This window comes from Empidonax traillii, unplaced genomic scaffold (genome assembly GCF_003031625.1).
Source record: "Empidonax traillii isolate 1590-97213 ecotype Southwest subspecies unplaced genomic scaffold, ASM303162v1 scaffold148:size1803964, whole genome shotgun sequence".
Taxonomy (NCBI): Eukaryota; Metazoa; Chordata; class Aves; order Passeriformes; family Tyrannidae; genus Empidonax; species Empidonax traillii.
In genome coordinates this window covers 138,023-155,336 of record NW_020955341.1, presented here as the reverse complement: position 1 = coordinate 155,336, position 17,314 = coordinate 138,023, and the positions used below count along the sequence as shown (strand labels likewise).

At 44.5% G+C, this 17,314-nt stretch overlaps 1 protein-coding gene and 1 non-coding gene across 5 annotated transcripts; both read right to left on the bottom strand.

Moving 5' to 3' along the window:
• Nucleotides 1–5,457: 5,457 nt before the first annotated feature.
• EIF4G2 (eukaryotic translation initiation factor 4 gamma 2) lies at nt 5,458–17,203 on the bottom strand. 4 transcript variants are annotated; one of them, XM_027884512.1, is made up of 22 exons: nt 16,932–17,203; nt 15,322–15,386; nt 15,102–15,167; nt 14,563–14,688; nt 14,128–14,230; nt 13,316–13,447; nt 13,156–13,222; nt 12,925–13,076; nt 12,398–12,508; nt 11,781–11,864; nt 11,600–11,698; nt 11,253–11,394; nt 10,996–11,156; nt 10,430–10,543; nt 9,537–9,662; nt 9,192–9,296; nt 8,892–9,107; nt 8,315–8,573; nt 7,891–8,095; nt 7,266–7,477; nt 7,027–7,148; nt 5,458–6,745 (listed from the first exon to the last, which is right to left on the bottom strand). In XM_027884512.1, the coding sequence occupies exons 8-22, from the start codon at nt 13,006–13,008 to the stop codon at nt 6,680–6,682; spliced, it is 2,106 nt and encodes a 701-aa protein (XP_027740313.1). In that variant the 5' UTR covers nt 13,009–13,076; nt 13,156–13,222; nt 13,316–13,447; nt 14,128–14,230; nt 14,563–14,688; nt 15,102–15,167; nt 15,322–15,386; nt 16,932–17,203; the 3' UTR covers nt 5,458–6,679. The 4 variants fall into 4 exon arrangements, with proteins under 4 accessions (XP_027740313.1, XP_027740314.1, XP_027740312.1 ...); XM_027884510.1 differs by having other exon boundaries at nt 5,460–6,745; nt 15,322–15,432; XM_027884513.1 differs by lacking the exon at nt 10,430–10,543 and having other exon boundaries at nt 15,322–15,432.
• On the bottom strand, nt 10,223–10,388 carry LOC114057831. The gene has a single exon (XR_003571315.1). It is a non-coding gene; the product is annotated as a small nucleolar RNA SNORD97 (small nucleolar RNA).
• Nucleotides 17,204–17,314: the final 111 nt, after the last annotated feature.

Below are 17,314 nucleotides of genomic sequence, written 5' to 3'. Positions count from 1 at the left end.
CTGGACTGAGTTCTCCTTCTGTCCTTTATGAAGGTTACTGTGGAATTTGCACTGGCAATTCCACAAGGATGGCTGATAGAATGGCCTGTTCTGTACTTATATAACGGATGTATTTTATCAGAGACATTCCAGCCCCTGAACTGCTGCAGTCACTCCCAGTGGAATCCACTGGGCCTCTGCAGGAATGTGCCAACCTGCAGGGAAAGGGAGGGGGTTTTGGGGTGTTACTGCATTATGGTCCTTAATCCCACTGTATATCTACTGAGATATTCATCTCAAAGAATTTATGAATGGCCTTTCATCACAGCTAAATACTTCATGGTCTTGAAAATGAATTTACATCAATTCTATAGATGGAAAACTATGGGAAATTGGAGGTCACCATGGAAACGTTCGCTGGAGCAGGAAATGAAACTGCTGTGTTGATCAAGTGAGTAATCATCTATCTACAGACCAAAAAGTGCAGCACACCCACCCTGCCCCTCATGGCTTTGTCTCCTCCAGCAGCCTGGTCAGGGCTCTCTGTGCTCTGAAGTGTTCTTTGTATGGAATTGAGAGATCCCTGCACTTCCCAACTTGGCTCACGGGGCTGTTTCAGGTTAGGATGTGAGCTGTACCCCCGGATGGTTCCTGCTTTGTTGTCAATACTGGGAAGGGGGATTAGTATTGATGCTTCTCCTGTTACCCAGAAACTGAAATATTAACTCAGTAAGCAACTTAAGCTTAAAATAATATAGAAAAGCCCAAGGCCTTAAGTCCTTCCCTCCTTTATGCCTCTGGGAAGGAATGCAGAGCTGGCCTCAGCACGTGCTGGTGCCTTGTTTGTGACTCTGCTGTGGAGGCAACTGCTTTCCAAAGGAGCAGCTGGGAATAGGTTCTCCAGCCTTGGATTTGGGTGATGTCACCTATCCCTGAATCCCAATGGCAGTGCAGCACCGCAGGAATGTGCACTGTTCACTGCCCCAGAAGGCAAATTCCCAGGACAAAAGTGTGTTAGACTTTGGGTTTGTATCTTGACTATTATATGGGAGAAATGTTAGGGGACCAATTCCAATGAAATGTGTTTTCAGCAGATACCACAGGCCCCTGAGCTGAGGCAGATGACAGCCCTGGCTCAGAGCAGAAATCAGGTCTCTACCACACTGAACTCTAAGCTTGTGTAATTTAGCATTGTTGTGAACATTTAATTCAAATCTGCAAAGTTCCTCTCCAGGAAAGGCCAGTCACCCAGCCTTCTACACTCCAAAGTGCTTAAATCTTTGACTGCCTATGAATATGCAATCATTTCTTACAGGGCTTAAACAAGATCACCACAGAAACGCAGACCGGGCCTTCACCCCTATTTCAGCTTTAACTCCAGGTTCTTCCTAATTTACCCTTCGCTTCTCCAATTTCACTTTGTCCTTAAAACCCATCCATTTTCTAACAGAACAAATATAAACTTCATCCTCCACACATTTTATCAAACCAGTTAAAGATCCCTCTTCCTTTCACAAACTTAAGTGTTTTGCGTAGCTGCTTAGATAACAAAATTGTGTGAATACTTCACACATCGGATCCTTCAGACACTTCCACTGTGAACATAAACAAAAACTAAATGTAAGACTGACGTTCTTCTAAACTGCAAAATATTTGAAGATAAAAATCCCACTCAGATGGCTGCTTTCCTCCCTCCAGCCATGTATTTATGCCAAGTGTAACTGTTGCCATGGCTGCCTCGTCAACTCATTAAAAATAACAGTTCCCTGGTCTCCAACTCCCCTCCGTTAAAGGAAAGGGATGTGGGCGCTCTCTAAATTGAATCCAGACAAGTCTGTGTCCCTTTACATCACCACTTAAAAGCCCCATTATCCAAGGAACTCCTGTCTCAGGAGTCTTACTCAGTCCCTGACTCCCAGAGGTAAAAGGCCTGATTCTGTGTTAGAGATTTCTTGGTCACTTAGAAGAGAAGCTTATTCGGGAATGCCTGCATAGGAGAGGATCCAGGGAGATACCGGAAGTGGTCTGTATCTTACTGAATAAAAAATGCAGCTATTTCTGAAGGTTTGGCAAACTTCTTGGATATCTTGTCCTGGAAGCAGATGTAGAACCACTGTGCAGAACCTTTAAGGCCATACTGACAGAGTCTCCTTTAGGTTACGGTTAAACCCTGACGTCTGCAGCTCTAGCTCTGCTAGAGCTTTCCTTTCCTGCTGCGGCTCAGAGCTCAGCTGCAGATACCATTTCTGGTTTGCTTTTGAAGATACAACACCTGAGTAACTGTTCCAGGCTATAGATGTGCCCCTCAGGAGCTCTCACCCCCCTGAACTGAGCCTGTATCTGCTGGGAACCTCTGCTCTCCGGCCAGCATCATTCCAGATAAAAAGCAGCACTGACAAGCTCCAAGGACCTGGCAATTTATGTGAGGAGAGGGAAAAGCCTCATCCCAAGGGCACTTGGTGACCGAGTACCCAGTCTTTGCATGACATCTTGACCTATTCTGCCACTGGTATGGCAGAACTCTTAATTGCCATTTCCCCTACTCATTCAAATGGAAGTGTAGGTGGGAGGCGCAGCATTCGCAGTAAACCCTGCAGCAGCCACAGTCAGCAACAGGAGGCTTCTCAGGTACCTGTCAGCATGAACTCCCCCCGCTTCACTGCACTGCACCAGCTCTCTGGGAACTCAATTTTGAGAAAAAGCATGAATTGGCAATAAACTCACTTTTTAAATCAGTCACTGCAGCTGCAAGCCTGGATTGCAACATACGCTGTGATAATTCCTGTTTCAGATGTGTTCTAAAAATTTACATCAACTATTCAAGACTGTGCTGAAATGATCAAATTGTTTGGATTTATTCACTGCTCCGGGGAACACACCCCTCCAAATCTAAACAGCATGCAGATGGAAGCTTCCCTCTGCTAAAAAGCAGGTCAGCTCAGTCACAAAGATTTTGTTCCTCCCCCCGCCCCCATCCCCAAGTCCAATAAGACCTCTTCCTGAAATTTCTCCCCCAGAAATGCCTGTGCAGAGTTATGAAGATGTTTTGACTTTTAGGAAGGGATCAGGTGATTCGGAACCTCTCCCAGGAGGAGAGGCTGACAGTTGGGGTTGTTTGGCCTGTAGAAGGCTCCTCTGCAAGAGCTGAAGAGGGACTTTTGCGAGGACAAGGGGGAATGGCTTCAGGGGTTAGGTTAGAAAAAAAAAAGTAGTTCTTCCCTGTGAAGGTGGTACAACAGTGGAACAGGCTGCCCAGACAACTTGTGGCTGCCCCATCCTTGAAGTGTTCAAGGCCAGGCTGGATGGAGCTTTGAGCAACCTGGTGTACTGGGTGCCCATGGCACCTTTCTAAGGTCTGCTCCAAGCCATTCCATGATTCTGTGATCAGAACACACTCCTGAAACACCCACAGTTTAATTCCCTGCAGCTTGGAAAGGAGATGGTCTCCTACTGGCATAAACAGGGACAAGGCAGCAGCTGTGCCCCTGTGACACTCATTAGGAGCAGGTGTGAATTTTCAATAACCAACCCACAACTGTTGCTTCAGTAGAGGTTCCTGAGTGGGAACTGCAACCTAAAGCAGGATTTCAAAGATAAACTGAGTTGATGTGAAATGTGTTTAATAGCAGTTTCTTCTGCTCTCCTGCCAAAGCAGTTATGCCTAAACATTTTTAAAAACTATCACCAATAAAAGCCATCATTAGTGATCAATTATATTGGTTTAATTTTGACTATGACTTTGCTACTTAAAAGTGAGTTCGCTATTTACACTCAAAGTACAATTAAAACAACTTGTAGGCAAAAGAACACAGAAGTGAGACCAACCCAACAGCCATCCCCTGTTCCAGATTACTTAGCCAACAGCACTGTGCTGGAGCACTAAAAACTTCACAAGCAGTTGGAGATGTCCTTGTCTAGGGAAATACCCCTTGGACATACACACTGCAGTAAGCACCATTTTTATACCAGTTTCAAGGACCCAGATCTGATCACACTAAATGTAAACTCTGCAAGTGTCTCATGACGGCAGTAAATAATCCCAGAGTTTAGTGGCATTTTCTACTCTTTATGTTCTGTTCCGTGTTTAGTTGTTGTTCTATCCAACAGGAGTTTTCTTTAACAGAATTCCCATCACAGTGATAGTTACACACAAGCCAGGCAGCAAGGCCTCCATGCACAAGTAGGTAAGACTGTAGTAATTCCACTTTAGGCTGGGCAAGAATACAAGGCTTAGTTCCACTACTCCAACAGCCAACAGCTGCCAGCTTCACCTTCCCCAAAATCTGGCAGAAAAGCTTAGCTACAGGTTCTGGATCTACTTCAAAGTTTTGACTAGGAATTGTTTTACTTGCACATCCTTCTGCTCTTGCCTTTTTCTTCCACCTCTAACAAATTTAGTTGGAAACTACTGGTTAGAACTGTTCTTTTGTGACTTGAGGTTCCTCAGTCTTCAGCTGTGCAGCACATGGGCATGCAGTGCACTGTTTATCTAGTAACCTATACCTGCAGCCAACATCACTAAACCATGAGCAGTAACAGCAAAGTTTAAAGATAAATTAACGAAGTTGGAGGAACACAATCCTACTGCTGAAACAATGTGTTAACTTCACTGCCTCTTCCTGCAACGTAAAACTGCAACTGTGAAACAGAATAAACTTTCAATTAATTAGGTCTAAACCTTGTAAATGTATTTGTGTCTCTACCCTGTATTTAACTGCAGAACCTTGGTGAGTATAGCAGACACCCACCTGAGACCCACCTTATCTCCCTGAGACCACACACAAAGGGAGGAGCAAACTCTGCGATAGCAGTAGTTCCAGCACTGACTATGTTACTCTACAGAGAGGAAATATGTCATAAATTTCAGATGATTCTGTCACGACTGGGAGTAACAACATAACATCAAGTACTTTTTTCGAAGGCCCAGGCTGTCAGTGATTCCCACTGTCACACAGGAGCTGCAGCTACAGCCAGCTCCGAACCCTAAACCACCAAAGGGCAGGTGGGGCTTTCCTGTCTCAGCTCAGCCTGACTCCACAGAAATATCCTGCTCTCCTGTTCACTGCAACAAACACCGCATTTCTGAAAATGTGTCATGGAATTTCTGGTAGCAATTCCTGTCAACGACACTTGGCTGATGGAAGCACAGGGCCTTGATTTACTGAGCTTGTACTGCAAGTTACTGAGGCACCCCAGGAACTCCCTGACAGACCTGGGCTTACGCTGTGCTTGGGACTGTACTTGGGAAGCCCTTCACAGCAAACCAGGAACTGCTCTCCAAGGCACAACTCGCCCAGTCCCAGAAAAGCTCCACTTTTGTCTCCAGTGGTGCAGAAGAGTTTACAGACTAAAGCACTTCCATCACTGGCAAACCCAGGAGACACTTTTGTTTCACCATTACAGATACATCACCTTGCAACAGGTGAAGTCTTGAGTATCAGCGAGGACAAAAAAAATTCAGTAGGGACAAGGTTCTAGGAAGTAAGGTATTTTTAGTATTTAATTGATGACATTTCAAGCCTGTACAATGCAACATCATTGAACTCTTCTGTAGGGATTTGTTGCCAATTTGATTTGAGAAACAGGCAGCTAACAGACAGTGCCACTTGATTTGAAAACATGCACGTGGCCTGGGGAAGCTCAAAGCATTACCAAGGTAAAAAGCACATACTCACTGATAAAGCATACACTGGACCACAAGGCAAACCCCTACCACTTATTCAGCAGAATTACATTATTTTTCTCCTGTCATAACACAGCTGTAGTGTTTAATCTTGTCTGTGACCTTATTTAGAATTCATCTGCATGTTCAGACAATGGGTGTAAAAATAATTTCAAGATGGTCCCATCTAAAGTCACTCCCACTGATATTTCCTTTCTTAAGTGAAGTAATCATCAACCAAAGCTTTTCTACTGGGAGACATTCAGAAACAAGTCAAGTATCACAATGTTTATTGATAGATACAAGTATATAAAATCAGGGCATGAACATGTCTTGATAAATTAAGTAGACTTAATTTCAGTACTGTAAGAGGGACCAATTCAAATTTCTCACCATGTCATGTTTCACACCCACAAAAACCTCTTCCAAAGGGCATTAAACCATCTCTTCAGCCGATCAGTTTTTGTGCAAGTAAACTGTTCCTTTTAAAAAAAAAGACTTGTGCACTTGCCCAGGCTCAAGGATATTAAAACCTAGCACATAAAGCCCATTACTAGAGGTAGAAATACAGGCAATATACTATTACGGCAACAACCAACCATCGATTACAGTTAAGGATTCTCTGTAACAACCAAATGGATAATCAAATATTGCAACAACTCAAGTATTACACTGAGCAAAGTGCATTTCTACAGTATTCAGTGTTGCTATTCAGTTTTCTAACTTAAAAACAGCCTATGATAACTGGCAGCAAAGAAGACCCTTGCAACAGACTGCTTCTGCTCGAGAACTTATGATGTAATTATTGCATGCTGCTAATACACTGTTATCTAAACATTAAAGATACTCTAAAATATTTTTATTGTCGACTATTAAGACATACTACAAAAACCTTTTGCAGAGGATATCCTACTGACATACTTCTGCTTTAAATATTGTGAAACATTACAGCGGAATGAATTTTCGCAGTGGTTAGGTCAAATGCAGTTACATCATAGCAACAGTATGTTTGCACAATTTAAGGCTTTGGCTGGTTCTTTAGTCAGCTTCTTCTTCAGATTCTTCTTCTTCAGCAGTTTCCAGCCAGGTTAACCACTGGTTTACCTGCAGTTACACAAAACTGGTTTAAGGGAGCAGGAATTGTTTCCCCACTAGGTACTTCTACAGAACACTGCTTTCCCCCCCATCAGCTCTTCTTTAAAAATCTCTCAGCCACACTTGCACTACTCAAGAGGCCTCTAATAAATCAAAGAGGTTTAACTCCTCCCTAGCGAAATACTCTCAGAAGTTGTTTGACATCTTAGAGACACTGAAAGTGTTCTCAAGCACTCCAGTGCAGCAGAGATCACAAATCCAAATCTCTACTCTGATATTAGCAAGTTTACCTGGAATAAAGCTTTGCCTTTCCCTGGAAACTCTTGAGTAATATCTTCTTTCCATGCCAAGAAGGCTTCTTCTTCAATGATCTCCATGTCATAGAAATGAACAAAGAAGCGCAGTAACATGCCTATGGAAGTTAATTAAAGCTTTGTTAGCTTTATAACCTTCTCAACTGATGCACTGACAAGCCTGAAAGCCATACACAGACACAAGTTCAGTTCTGGGAAGATCTTGATGTACCCACCTTTTGGAAAGTTATTGTTGTAGCAGTGCACCTGGAGTGCATATAAAGCACTCACTTGCAGATCAACATGGTCATGGAGGAACTTCTGCATTACTGGCTTGAAGGAAAGAAGCAGCTGTTTTTCCTGCTCTAGTTGCTCTTTAGATGGAGCAGATGAAGAATCCGATTCGTCACTGGGTGGGTTTACTTCACTAGAAATATACTGCAAGAAACTGGACAAAAAAAAAAAAAGCCAAGCTCAGTTCTATAAACTAAGAAATGTAGCACCTTAGATTACAAGTTCAGATGGCTATTACTACAAATAGCCTCCTGCTCCCATCAGTAGTCAGGTGCATGCACAGGGATTTGGGTTGTGGTTCACAGTGCACCACAAAAATCCTTGTTTTGCCTCTGTTATGGCTCTACAAACAGTAGAGACTTCTTCTCAAAGAGAACACCTCCCACTGATGCAAGGTCAGAGACTTGCTCTTCCTCTCAAATACAATGGCATTTTAACAGAAGAGGTTCACTTAGAACCATCTGTCTCCCTGTGTACTGCACAGAGCTACATGTCAGGCTTTACACAGTTCCTGACCTGCTGGCAGCTTTACCAAACAGCTGTCTGAACTACAGCAAAACATCTTACCTGGTCATCAATATATTCACAAATCCCTTATCTACATGAAGTTTGGGTGAAATGTTATCTTTAATCCACTTGTAGATGGCTTGAGGGGATGGATCTGATTTTATTTGCTTTAGCAGTTCCTTCTCCAGTTTCAGAAGCGGGAACAAGAAGCTAAGCCCCTTCCCTTCCAAGATCTCCAGCATGCGATCCTTGTTCTGGTCGATTTCTGACAAATAAACACAAGGTAAGTGCTTGTGCTGACCAAGAGCCGCCATCAATGGTTCATGGCCCCAGCCACCTCTCAGCAAACACCACTCCCAACAATGTTGACAGGTGACTCCACCAAGATAACCTTGTATTTCATTTTACTCTGGCATAAACTAGAGGGAAAACATCTCGCATGCACTAGGATCGGGTGTCAGGAGAGCTATGTGGCAACTCTTACCTGGTAACATTTTCTGCATATTCACTTTGCTTTGTTGGAACAATTCTGTTAGCCATTCACGGTCTTGTAACTTAGCTAACTGCTGAAGACAGAGCAGGAAGAGAGGGAAATGGGTGCCACTTTCCAGTGGTTGAGCCAGTTCGGAAATGCTCACCAGGTCTGAAATAATGGCACGGGCTGCAAACTGTGCTAAGTAGGATTTCACCAATGGGATGTCCACCTCCAGTTTGGGGCACTGGTCCAATACATTCAGGAATGCCTACGAAACAGTACACACACAAGCTCAAGTTGTGAAGTAATTTTGTTCCCATGGACAGTAATTAATACTTGTACTACACAGAAGCCTCAAGTTTCTTTTCTGCATTCAAGCCACTTGCAAAGAGGTTCCTGGTTTCTGGATCTCTAAATATTACGTTTCTTCCTTTTGTCACTTCACTTGCCCCTCATAGGTTTAAACATTATTTTTACCTCTTCAGATCAGTGTGACTTAAAAAAAAGTTTGCTCATTGACTTTACACAAGCCACCCACCACAAAGAGCCAACAAACAAGGACTGCAATACTAAGAGACCACAATACCTGCATGAAGTTGTCACTGGTGGCTATTCCCTCCTGCTTGAGCAAGCTGATCAAGGTGCTTGCTTTCTCTTTGTCTTCATCTGATCTATCTAGGGATTGAAGGATTACTTTGCTCAGCATCTCAGGAATGAAGTGTTTCGGAGCTCTCATTTCTCTCACAGTATTGACAGCATCATTAGCATTTCCATTGTTCAGATACTCAGTCACGACAGCCTCCTGCAGAGGAAACAAGTACAGTTGAGCATTCTTTGTAAAGAGCGCATACAAGGCCTCAAGAATCACTACTACACACTAACTTACAGTTTGTTTAAGGAGCTCTTCTTTAGAAGGAGGTGGTTTCTTGGTGGTCTTTGCAGGCTTCTCTTGTATAAGCGGTGGATTTGTTTTAAGACCAAGTTGAGGCGGCTGAAAAGAAGATACCACGATTTGTTTCTCTGGCACATCTACCTATGCTTATATCAAACTGAACACTTAACACATACAAAGGCAGATGGGCGTCAAATCAGCTTGTTTTCATACATTCTGTTTGTATGTCCTGCTCTGTGCAGTCAAGAGATTCTCTCTCCCTTCCTACATTAGAAATTAAGTTTTGCAAGCGTGAAGAGGCAAATACAACCAACAACATACACTAACTTATATATTTACCTGTCCCAAAGGCGGTGTCTGAGTGCGTGGTGGTTGAGCACTGGGAGGAATCATAGTTATCTGGGGCTGAAGCTTTGGCACTTGGTTTTTATTCATTAGAAAAGACTGAGCAGGTCTCAGGCTAATCTGTAAACAGATAAGTCAGAAAAAACTCAAACTGTTTCAAGTATTCTGACTGACAAAATACAGCCGTGGACTCACACCAACTGATCTCACTGAAGCACGACTTCATTTCTACAGTGTTAATACTTGAGTACAGATTGAGCCATGTGTCCTGAAATTCCCCCCAAAGCAAGTTACTGGTACTTAGTTCCACTGGTATCAAGAACTGGAAATGCTCCTTTTTAGATGCAGTATGTTAGAGACCCAAGAAGATAATCAGCATGTTTGCTGATGTATTTTACAGCCAAGATTAAAACTCCACCAATTGCTCAGAAATCAGGATACAAGTCTGGTTAACACTCAAAATCACAATGCAGTTTTACTTTGCATTTGAAATTTTGCCTATTAGCCAGTTCTAAACAAAACAAAAAAAATATATAGCCTGGTCCAGCACTTCAGGGTTTGCGAAGTTCAGGATTTTCTCGAGTTTTAATTAAATGTACTGTTATCGCTATGATGCATGGGAACTGATGTCAGAGTAGTGTTCTTGGAAGTGTAGGGGAAGGAAGGGACACCCCAAAAAATTGCCCTCATATCTCAGTCTTGCTCATAGGACGCTGGATACCCTAAGGAAAGTGAGAGGGGTAAGGTGAAAGAGGAAGGGACAAAGGAGGAAGAGGAGGAGGAGAAGAAGTAAGAGTTCCAGCTTTAGTCCTCATAATAACGCGTCTTGCTATAATCATTGGGCAATATTTAGAATAAGCTTTAAGTAATGTAGGCATGTCATGTACCTCATCTGCATTAAGCTGTCCTTTCTTAGAAAACCGAGGTGGCATATCCTTCGACTGTCCTTGTTGCTGGGATAAGAGTCCCTGATTCTGGGTATGGTAGAGCTGGCTTTGCCCCTATTTCAGAAAGGGAGATATAGAGAAAGAAGTGCAGATGATGGAGTGGCGTACATCATATGGTAAGTAGTACCAGAGGGACCAGAGAACAAAGATTCTTCTTGCCAGGAAGGGAGAAAGAAGGAGCAGGGGTGGTGGGAGAGTAGCAACTATCCCTAAAAACAGGACTATCTTTTAAATAAAACACACCATTCTGACCCACCAAAGCCACATGCACCTTTTCATATAGTTAAAAAAACCAAACCAAAACAAAAAAAACAACAAAAAAGTGTATCCTTTCATCTGCACAATTTAAAAAGTGGTTTAGAATTTTTGTATCACCTGAGCATCAGTTCTTATGAGAATCAAATCTGAGTAAGTCTTTTAACATAAGCAGACCATAATCCATAACATACGCATCTGAGGAAGAGCTCCTGAACAAGCTGAAGTCACTGTGTGAATATCTTCCTTACCTGACTTTTCAGAAAAGATTTGCCTAGGTCTCCAAACTGGGATTGAGCAGAAGGCATGAGGTGACCCCCATGGCCATTGAAAAGTTGGTTTGAACGATGGCGTCCCATGGTGGGTGAAAATCTATCCTGAATAACCCCTGGACCAGTACCAATTCCGCTACCTGTACGAGACGAACGACAGCTTTAGTTCTTGCTCAGCACAGGACAAGAACAGCACAGCTACAGCAGCCCCCACCACGCCTGCGCTTCCAGCCTACCTGGCATTTGTCCAAACATATCAGCAAGCCCTCCGAGTGGGTCCCTGTCAAGTTTCATCCTGGGTGGCATAAAGGGTCCCTCCAGAAAGAAGTCGCTTCTCATCCCTTGAAACATAGGAGCAGGAATAAAAACTCCCAGATCCTTTAAGAGAGGAATTGTAAATTTTCATTAGTACGGAGTAACGGTCCCTCAGAAAGTAAAGTTTTTAGCCCTCAACTACAGAAATATATCTGATTTTAACCCTTAACCCAATTGTCACACTCTGCTGTGAGAACTACTCCCAGGTGCAGTGTATGTTTTGGGACACAGAGAAAGCCAAGCACAAGACCTCACATGCAACACTTACTTTTACTGCATCTTGACGGATTTGATTGATAGTCTTTGGTCCATTGTCAAGAAAAGCTTTGCGAGGAACCCAGTTGTGTTCTCTCAACTCCACAGTATCCTTGGAACATAACAGATAAGTAAGTGATTCAAGACTACTTCACAAGAAAAAAGCAGCAGTACAACCCATTTTATCATCATACCTGCAGCAGGAAACGAATCCTTGCTGGCAATTCCTTACTTGACATCAAGGAGCGCATACGGGCAAAGTACTGATCCATTAAGGACTGGGGGAACAAAAGTTACAGGTTGAAGTGTTTCTATCAGTGTCTTGAGTATTTTCATTCAAGACATCCCATATCAAATAACAGAACAGGCTGCCTTTCCTGCCATCTCCATCTCCTTGATGGCAGTCCAGTTTAAAGCAAGCTAATGCATCAGGACACCTGAGTCAAAGATACGTAACACAGCCCAAGTTCTCTTTACTCTGACACCACTTCAAGTTTACATTCAGAAGTCATCTGTAAATCAGCTGTGTTCAGAATAGTTCATGACAATGTCAAGCAGCCTTTAGAGAAACAACAGTCTCGTGTTTCTGACTTTCTGATGGCTGTAACTACATCCTGGGAAGACGTTAAAAACCATTCCAAAGATGAGCTCCTTTTGCTATCACTTGATGCAGGAGCCATAGCTGGCACTCCTCTCTGAAGATATAACCTCAGTTCTGTACTTATGAATACTGTACACAGAAGGTTCAGCCAATCAAAGTCATGGCCACATAATTTAATTAGGTCAGTGACTGCAATGGACAGGCACATACCTTGGCTTTCGCATGATCTAATCTAGGCCCCACTGTCCTCATTATCTGACAGAGGCACTCCAAATCCTCCCCCATATCTTTGAGTTGGACTCTCTTCTTCTTTTCCAAAAGCTGAAAAAGAATTAGGCATTTCAATATATTAACAATTCATAAGCAACAAACTCAGTACACTGGCACGTACAGAAACATTTTGTCTTGTTCTAAAGGCAAATGGACTTGGTAAGCTTAAGAACTGCTAATTCAAGTGCTTATTAGTCCTAAGTGTACTGTACTTTGAAGTACCTGTGGTATTTCTCTCTGGGCCAAACTACATCTTCTCTTAGAGACAATTCCCACGGCTTTGAACCAAGCCAATTTAACTTCTAATAATGCCAAAAGACTGATCATTTTTAACAGTGAGGGCAGGTGATAGTCAGGAAACATCTCTGTTTTATGCTTCAACATTCCCAAAGTAGAATAAGAATTTTTTTTAAGTCCTATTTTAAAGTCCTATTTTGCTCCTAGCTGTGCCCAATCTGAATACTCACTGTTTTGATGCACTTATGAAGGATAGATTCATGAATAAGATCAAGCTTGCCAAGTTCTCCAATGAATTTGATGTTCCCCAGCATCTTGATCTTGGCAATGGCTCTCTGTTCCTCCTCCTCAGGGAGGAGGGGACCATCATGCTTATCATAGACTGGAAAACAAAGAAGCCTGTTTAGCGTGGCTGTGGGAAAAGAAGACAAATGCTGTATGAAAGTGGTTTTAAAACTTACTATCAACATTTCTGGTTCGGTTCTCAAATTCATCTTGAAGTTTAGATATTAGGAGGCGTCTGAATGTCTAAAAAAAGAGAACAAAGAAAACAATTAAGCTAATCAGTGAAACAACACATGCTAGCAAAAACGATCATTCCATATTGACAGATACACTCACTGTGCTTTGCTTCTGTCCTGGATGACTCTCTGCTGATGGGCCATCAAAGTTGGGTGCATCTTCTGCCAGTCGCAGACATAGTTGAGCGTACAGCGAGCTATACTTGGGCTCTTCAAGGGCTTTGTCTACGATCTGAACAGACAGATTTGGAGTAAGGCAGCACGTCGGATGCAAACGTTATTAGGAAAGCAAGATGCAAGACAAAAGGCATTACTACCATTCTGATCCAGAACAATTTTTCACTAAATCAAACACAGAAATAATGCAGTTCAACACTAGTCTGAAACGAAGGGAGAAAGCTGTTCTGTGCTATTCAAGAGCCTCTATAATCCTTGGCCAACAAAACTCATCATCGCAACACCTATGTTAGTAGTGCCAATCCGATCTCAGATTAAACAAAGTGACATAACAGCTACATCAGTGTCCCAAGAGGTCACCTGCAGTAGCCTTTCCAAGGCCAAGAGGCCTGCTTCTCAGGAAAACAGGAAGGGCCGGTGTGTTTCTATGCCAGTGAAGGGGCACAGAAACAGGACTGCTAACTAGCATCTTATATTTTTTTAAAAAGCTTGTCATAGAATCCTTAATCACATTTAGTGATTCTTGAAACTTCCAAACAAGGAAGTTAAAACATTAAATCTACTTCCTCCTTAGTATAACCCTTCTCACACAGAAAGCAGGTGTGAGGTGGTGTTTGATAATCCAAATACACAGAAGCATTAAATATGCCACTTCTATATCCCACCAAAACCAACCAGCCTTCTGGTTTCTAACATGCGAGAAAATTGTAGTTTAAAGAAATGCAGCCATCTTACCAGCAGTATGACCCCTTTTAGGATGAGCTTAGATTCTACACCCACATTGAGGAGCTCAAGGCATAGCTTGTCAAACTTTTCAGGAGTAAGCTTATTTAGTATGCTAAAGAGGAACAAACAAAAACAAGAATACAGATATTGTAAGCACACTACAAGTCATTTTAGAGACATTTATCTTTAAGCCTAATAAAAAGAAATAACTTCAATTTTCCTTTTAACTATTGATAGAGAGATCTTCAGAACGTGCTGAAAATTCCAGTCCTCACTTAAAGGCTTTAAGTGTTTGTTGCTGCTAAATGATCCGTTTGTCTTCTTTCCATAGGACTCACCTCCCCCAAACTCAGCCCACGTCCTTCTTTCCTCCAGCCCATTTATTAGCAATACACATTGCTAATGAAAGCAGTAAGGAGAGAAGTAGCCTTGTGAAGAACTTACCCTCTTACTTTCCTGAAGATTGCATCATGTCGTTCTTTGTCGTTTGCGGAGTCGTCATCTCGTCTAGTGCTTCGTGAAGGAATCCATTTCTGAGCGTTTTGCCCTGGGTTTTTCCCCAGGAACTCGCTGTAAAATTTTGAAGAACGTGACTGTTAAACAAATGATTTAAAGAACTGGCCTTTTAACCTTTCAGTATTGCTTTACTCAGACCAACTCTGTTGCTTGCTTTGTCAGGAGCACACACTAGCCCTTGCGAACACAGCGGCATCTGCTGCACAGTAAAGTACTCATTTAACAATAATAAAACCCCACACCCCAAAGGAAATCCTCTAAACTGAGGGGAAGCAAGTAAGTTTGTGCACCTCCTATCACCCAGGATGCACACTTTCAGCAGCCACGGACTAGAGAACGTTATAAGGTTATCAACTCAGTTGGTGTCCCTCGTACAACTTTAAGGCTGCCCTATTTTCAGTTCTGTATTCATCATCAAGCATGCTCTGCTTTAAAATCACAATACATTAGGGACCAAGATGACATACCTGTTGCTGGCAGTCTTGGGATAGTGCTGAGGTGCACCCCTACCACCTCCTCCGCCTGAAGAAGCACTGTTAAAAAAACAGCAACGTAATCCTTGGTAAGTTCAAAACCTCAATGCTTTCGATTACATGTCAGTTTTAGTACAAACATTACAAGAATCTGAATTCTCCTCAAAGGACAGTTTCCACTGTCAACTGTTCATCAAACAAAAGCCATTAGTACCTGAAACGAGAAGCACCCCCTTCTGCAATCGCACTCTCCACTTTGGCGGCTTGACAACGAAGAATCTTCAAAAGAATAAAATTAAATTGACGGGGTGGGGAAAAACAAAACCTAGAAAGACAAACCAAGCATTCATATTATAGTTGTTTTACTATCATTCACAGAGTCTAACTTACAATAAAAGTACAAATTTTGTATAAGAACGAAAACCTTTAAACACTGAGCTTCACAAAAGGTAAGAACACTCTTATTTACGCGATACTTGGAATGATCACAGAAGGGCCAATTTCACCATTACAGCCATGTTTTCCAACGGGGGAAGGACATAAGTGAATCAAGGACTAAAACAGCGAGAGCCTCAAATTTACCCAGTCCACCCTGAAAAGCACTTGCAGAAAATAACAAGTACGGATTTTTAACACGGCATAATTAATCCTTTATTAACATGGCTTATAAACTATGATTAATTATGGAAAGACAAAGTAGCCAAGTTTTAAAGCGATAAGCACCAGACCACAAAACACTACCTAACAGAGTAAAAGGGATGTGTCCAAACTGCCTACTAGGCTACAAAATAACGAGTAAGGGTACCGCCCACACCCCACCGTCAAATTTTATCTTGCAGAAAGAAAAAAAAAACTCACTCCACCGCTCTCACGTAGCAGGTGGGTAACCCCGGGGACAGCAACGCCCGGGCGGGGGAAGCGCAAAGAGCCCCTCACAGCGCCGAGCACTCCCCGAGGCTCGGCCGCCTGCCCTGCGCGGGCACGAGGAGCGCACACAACATGGTGGCGGCGGCGAACAAAAGGCTGAGGGCGCGCAGGGCGCCCCCCGCAGGTACCGCCCGGCACCGCCGCCCCCGCCCCTCCCGCTCCCCGCTCTTTGTTCTCCGGGAGGGATCCGCTCCACCGCCGCCGAACGGCGACGGCCCCCCCGGTCCGCCCCCGGTATCGCCCTGCACCGCCACCCCCGCAACAGGAAATATGGGCGAGGCTGCTGCCCGGCTGACGCGGCGCCTCGGCAGCCCCCGCTCTTCCCTCCCACGAGGAACCAAGAGAAAAGAATAAACAATAAAAAAAAAATCTAACACCCCCGTATCTTAGAAAATCCTCTCGCCACGTTCCCCTGGCAATGCGGATCTCGAAGGATCCTCATCCCGTAACGTGAACCGAGGCTACTCTCTGCAAGGGGAGCAAGTGGGGCAGCGCGGGTGCCCACAGAGCACAGCCAGACCACCATCCTGCAGCCGAGCCAATCCTCGAAAGGAATCGCCCCTGCGGACCGGCACCACGCGACCGCATCTCACTCACTCTCACCTCTAACGCTGCTACTCAAGCATTCCCTCCGCGCCCGGCGGGGGCTGCCCAGCTCCTGTAGCCCTTCGCTCAGCAGCGGCGGGACCCCCCAGGCCGGCAGCAGCGCTCCCAAAGCTGGTAGCAGGAGCGGCCCCCGGCCCGGGCCGCCATTTTGTGCGGGAGCCACAGAGAAGCAGCCGGTGAGAAAATGGCGGCCACGCCGGGCAGCCGCCATTTTAGGCTGCAGCTGCAGCGGTCCTCGCTCCCTCCCGGCCCCAGACCCGCGTTTCTCTCACCGCTTCCCGCGTTTCTCACCTTCCCTAAGGCCTTGTCAGCTTCCCCGGGTCCCGGCGGCTACCAAGGGCAGGGGAAAAGGCAAGAGAAGGGGGGGGAGGGGAAGGGAGCCGGGGACCGGGGCTGGGGAGGGGAAGGGGGGAACGCGCGGGACAGGGCGAGTCTCCGAATCACCACAGCAAGAGCAGCACCGGCCCGACGCCTCCCCCCGCCACCTCCATAGAGCGCCGACCGCCGCCGCCGCGTCTCGGGCGCTCCCCGGCAGCCCCACTAACTTTATCACCCTTCACGCAACCTACCCCACCTTCCGCGCGGACCCACCAATCGCCGCCGAGCGCTCCGCCCGCCCCGCCAATCAGAGCCGAGGCGGGGGGCGGTGCCGCGGCCGGGGTGGGCGGTGGGGA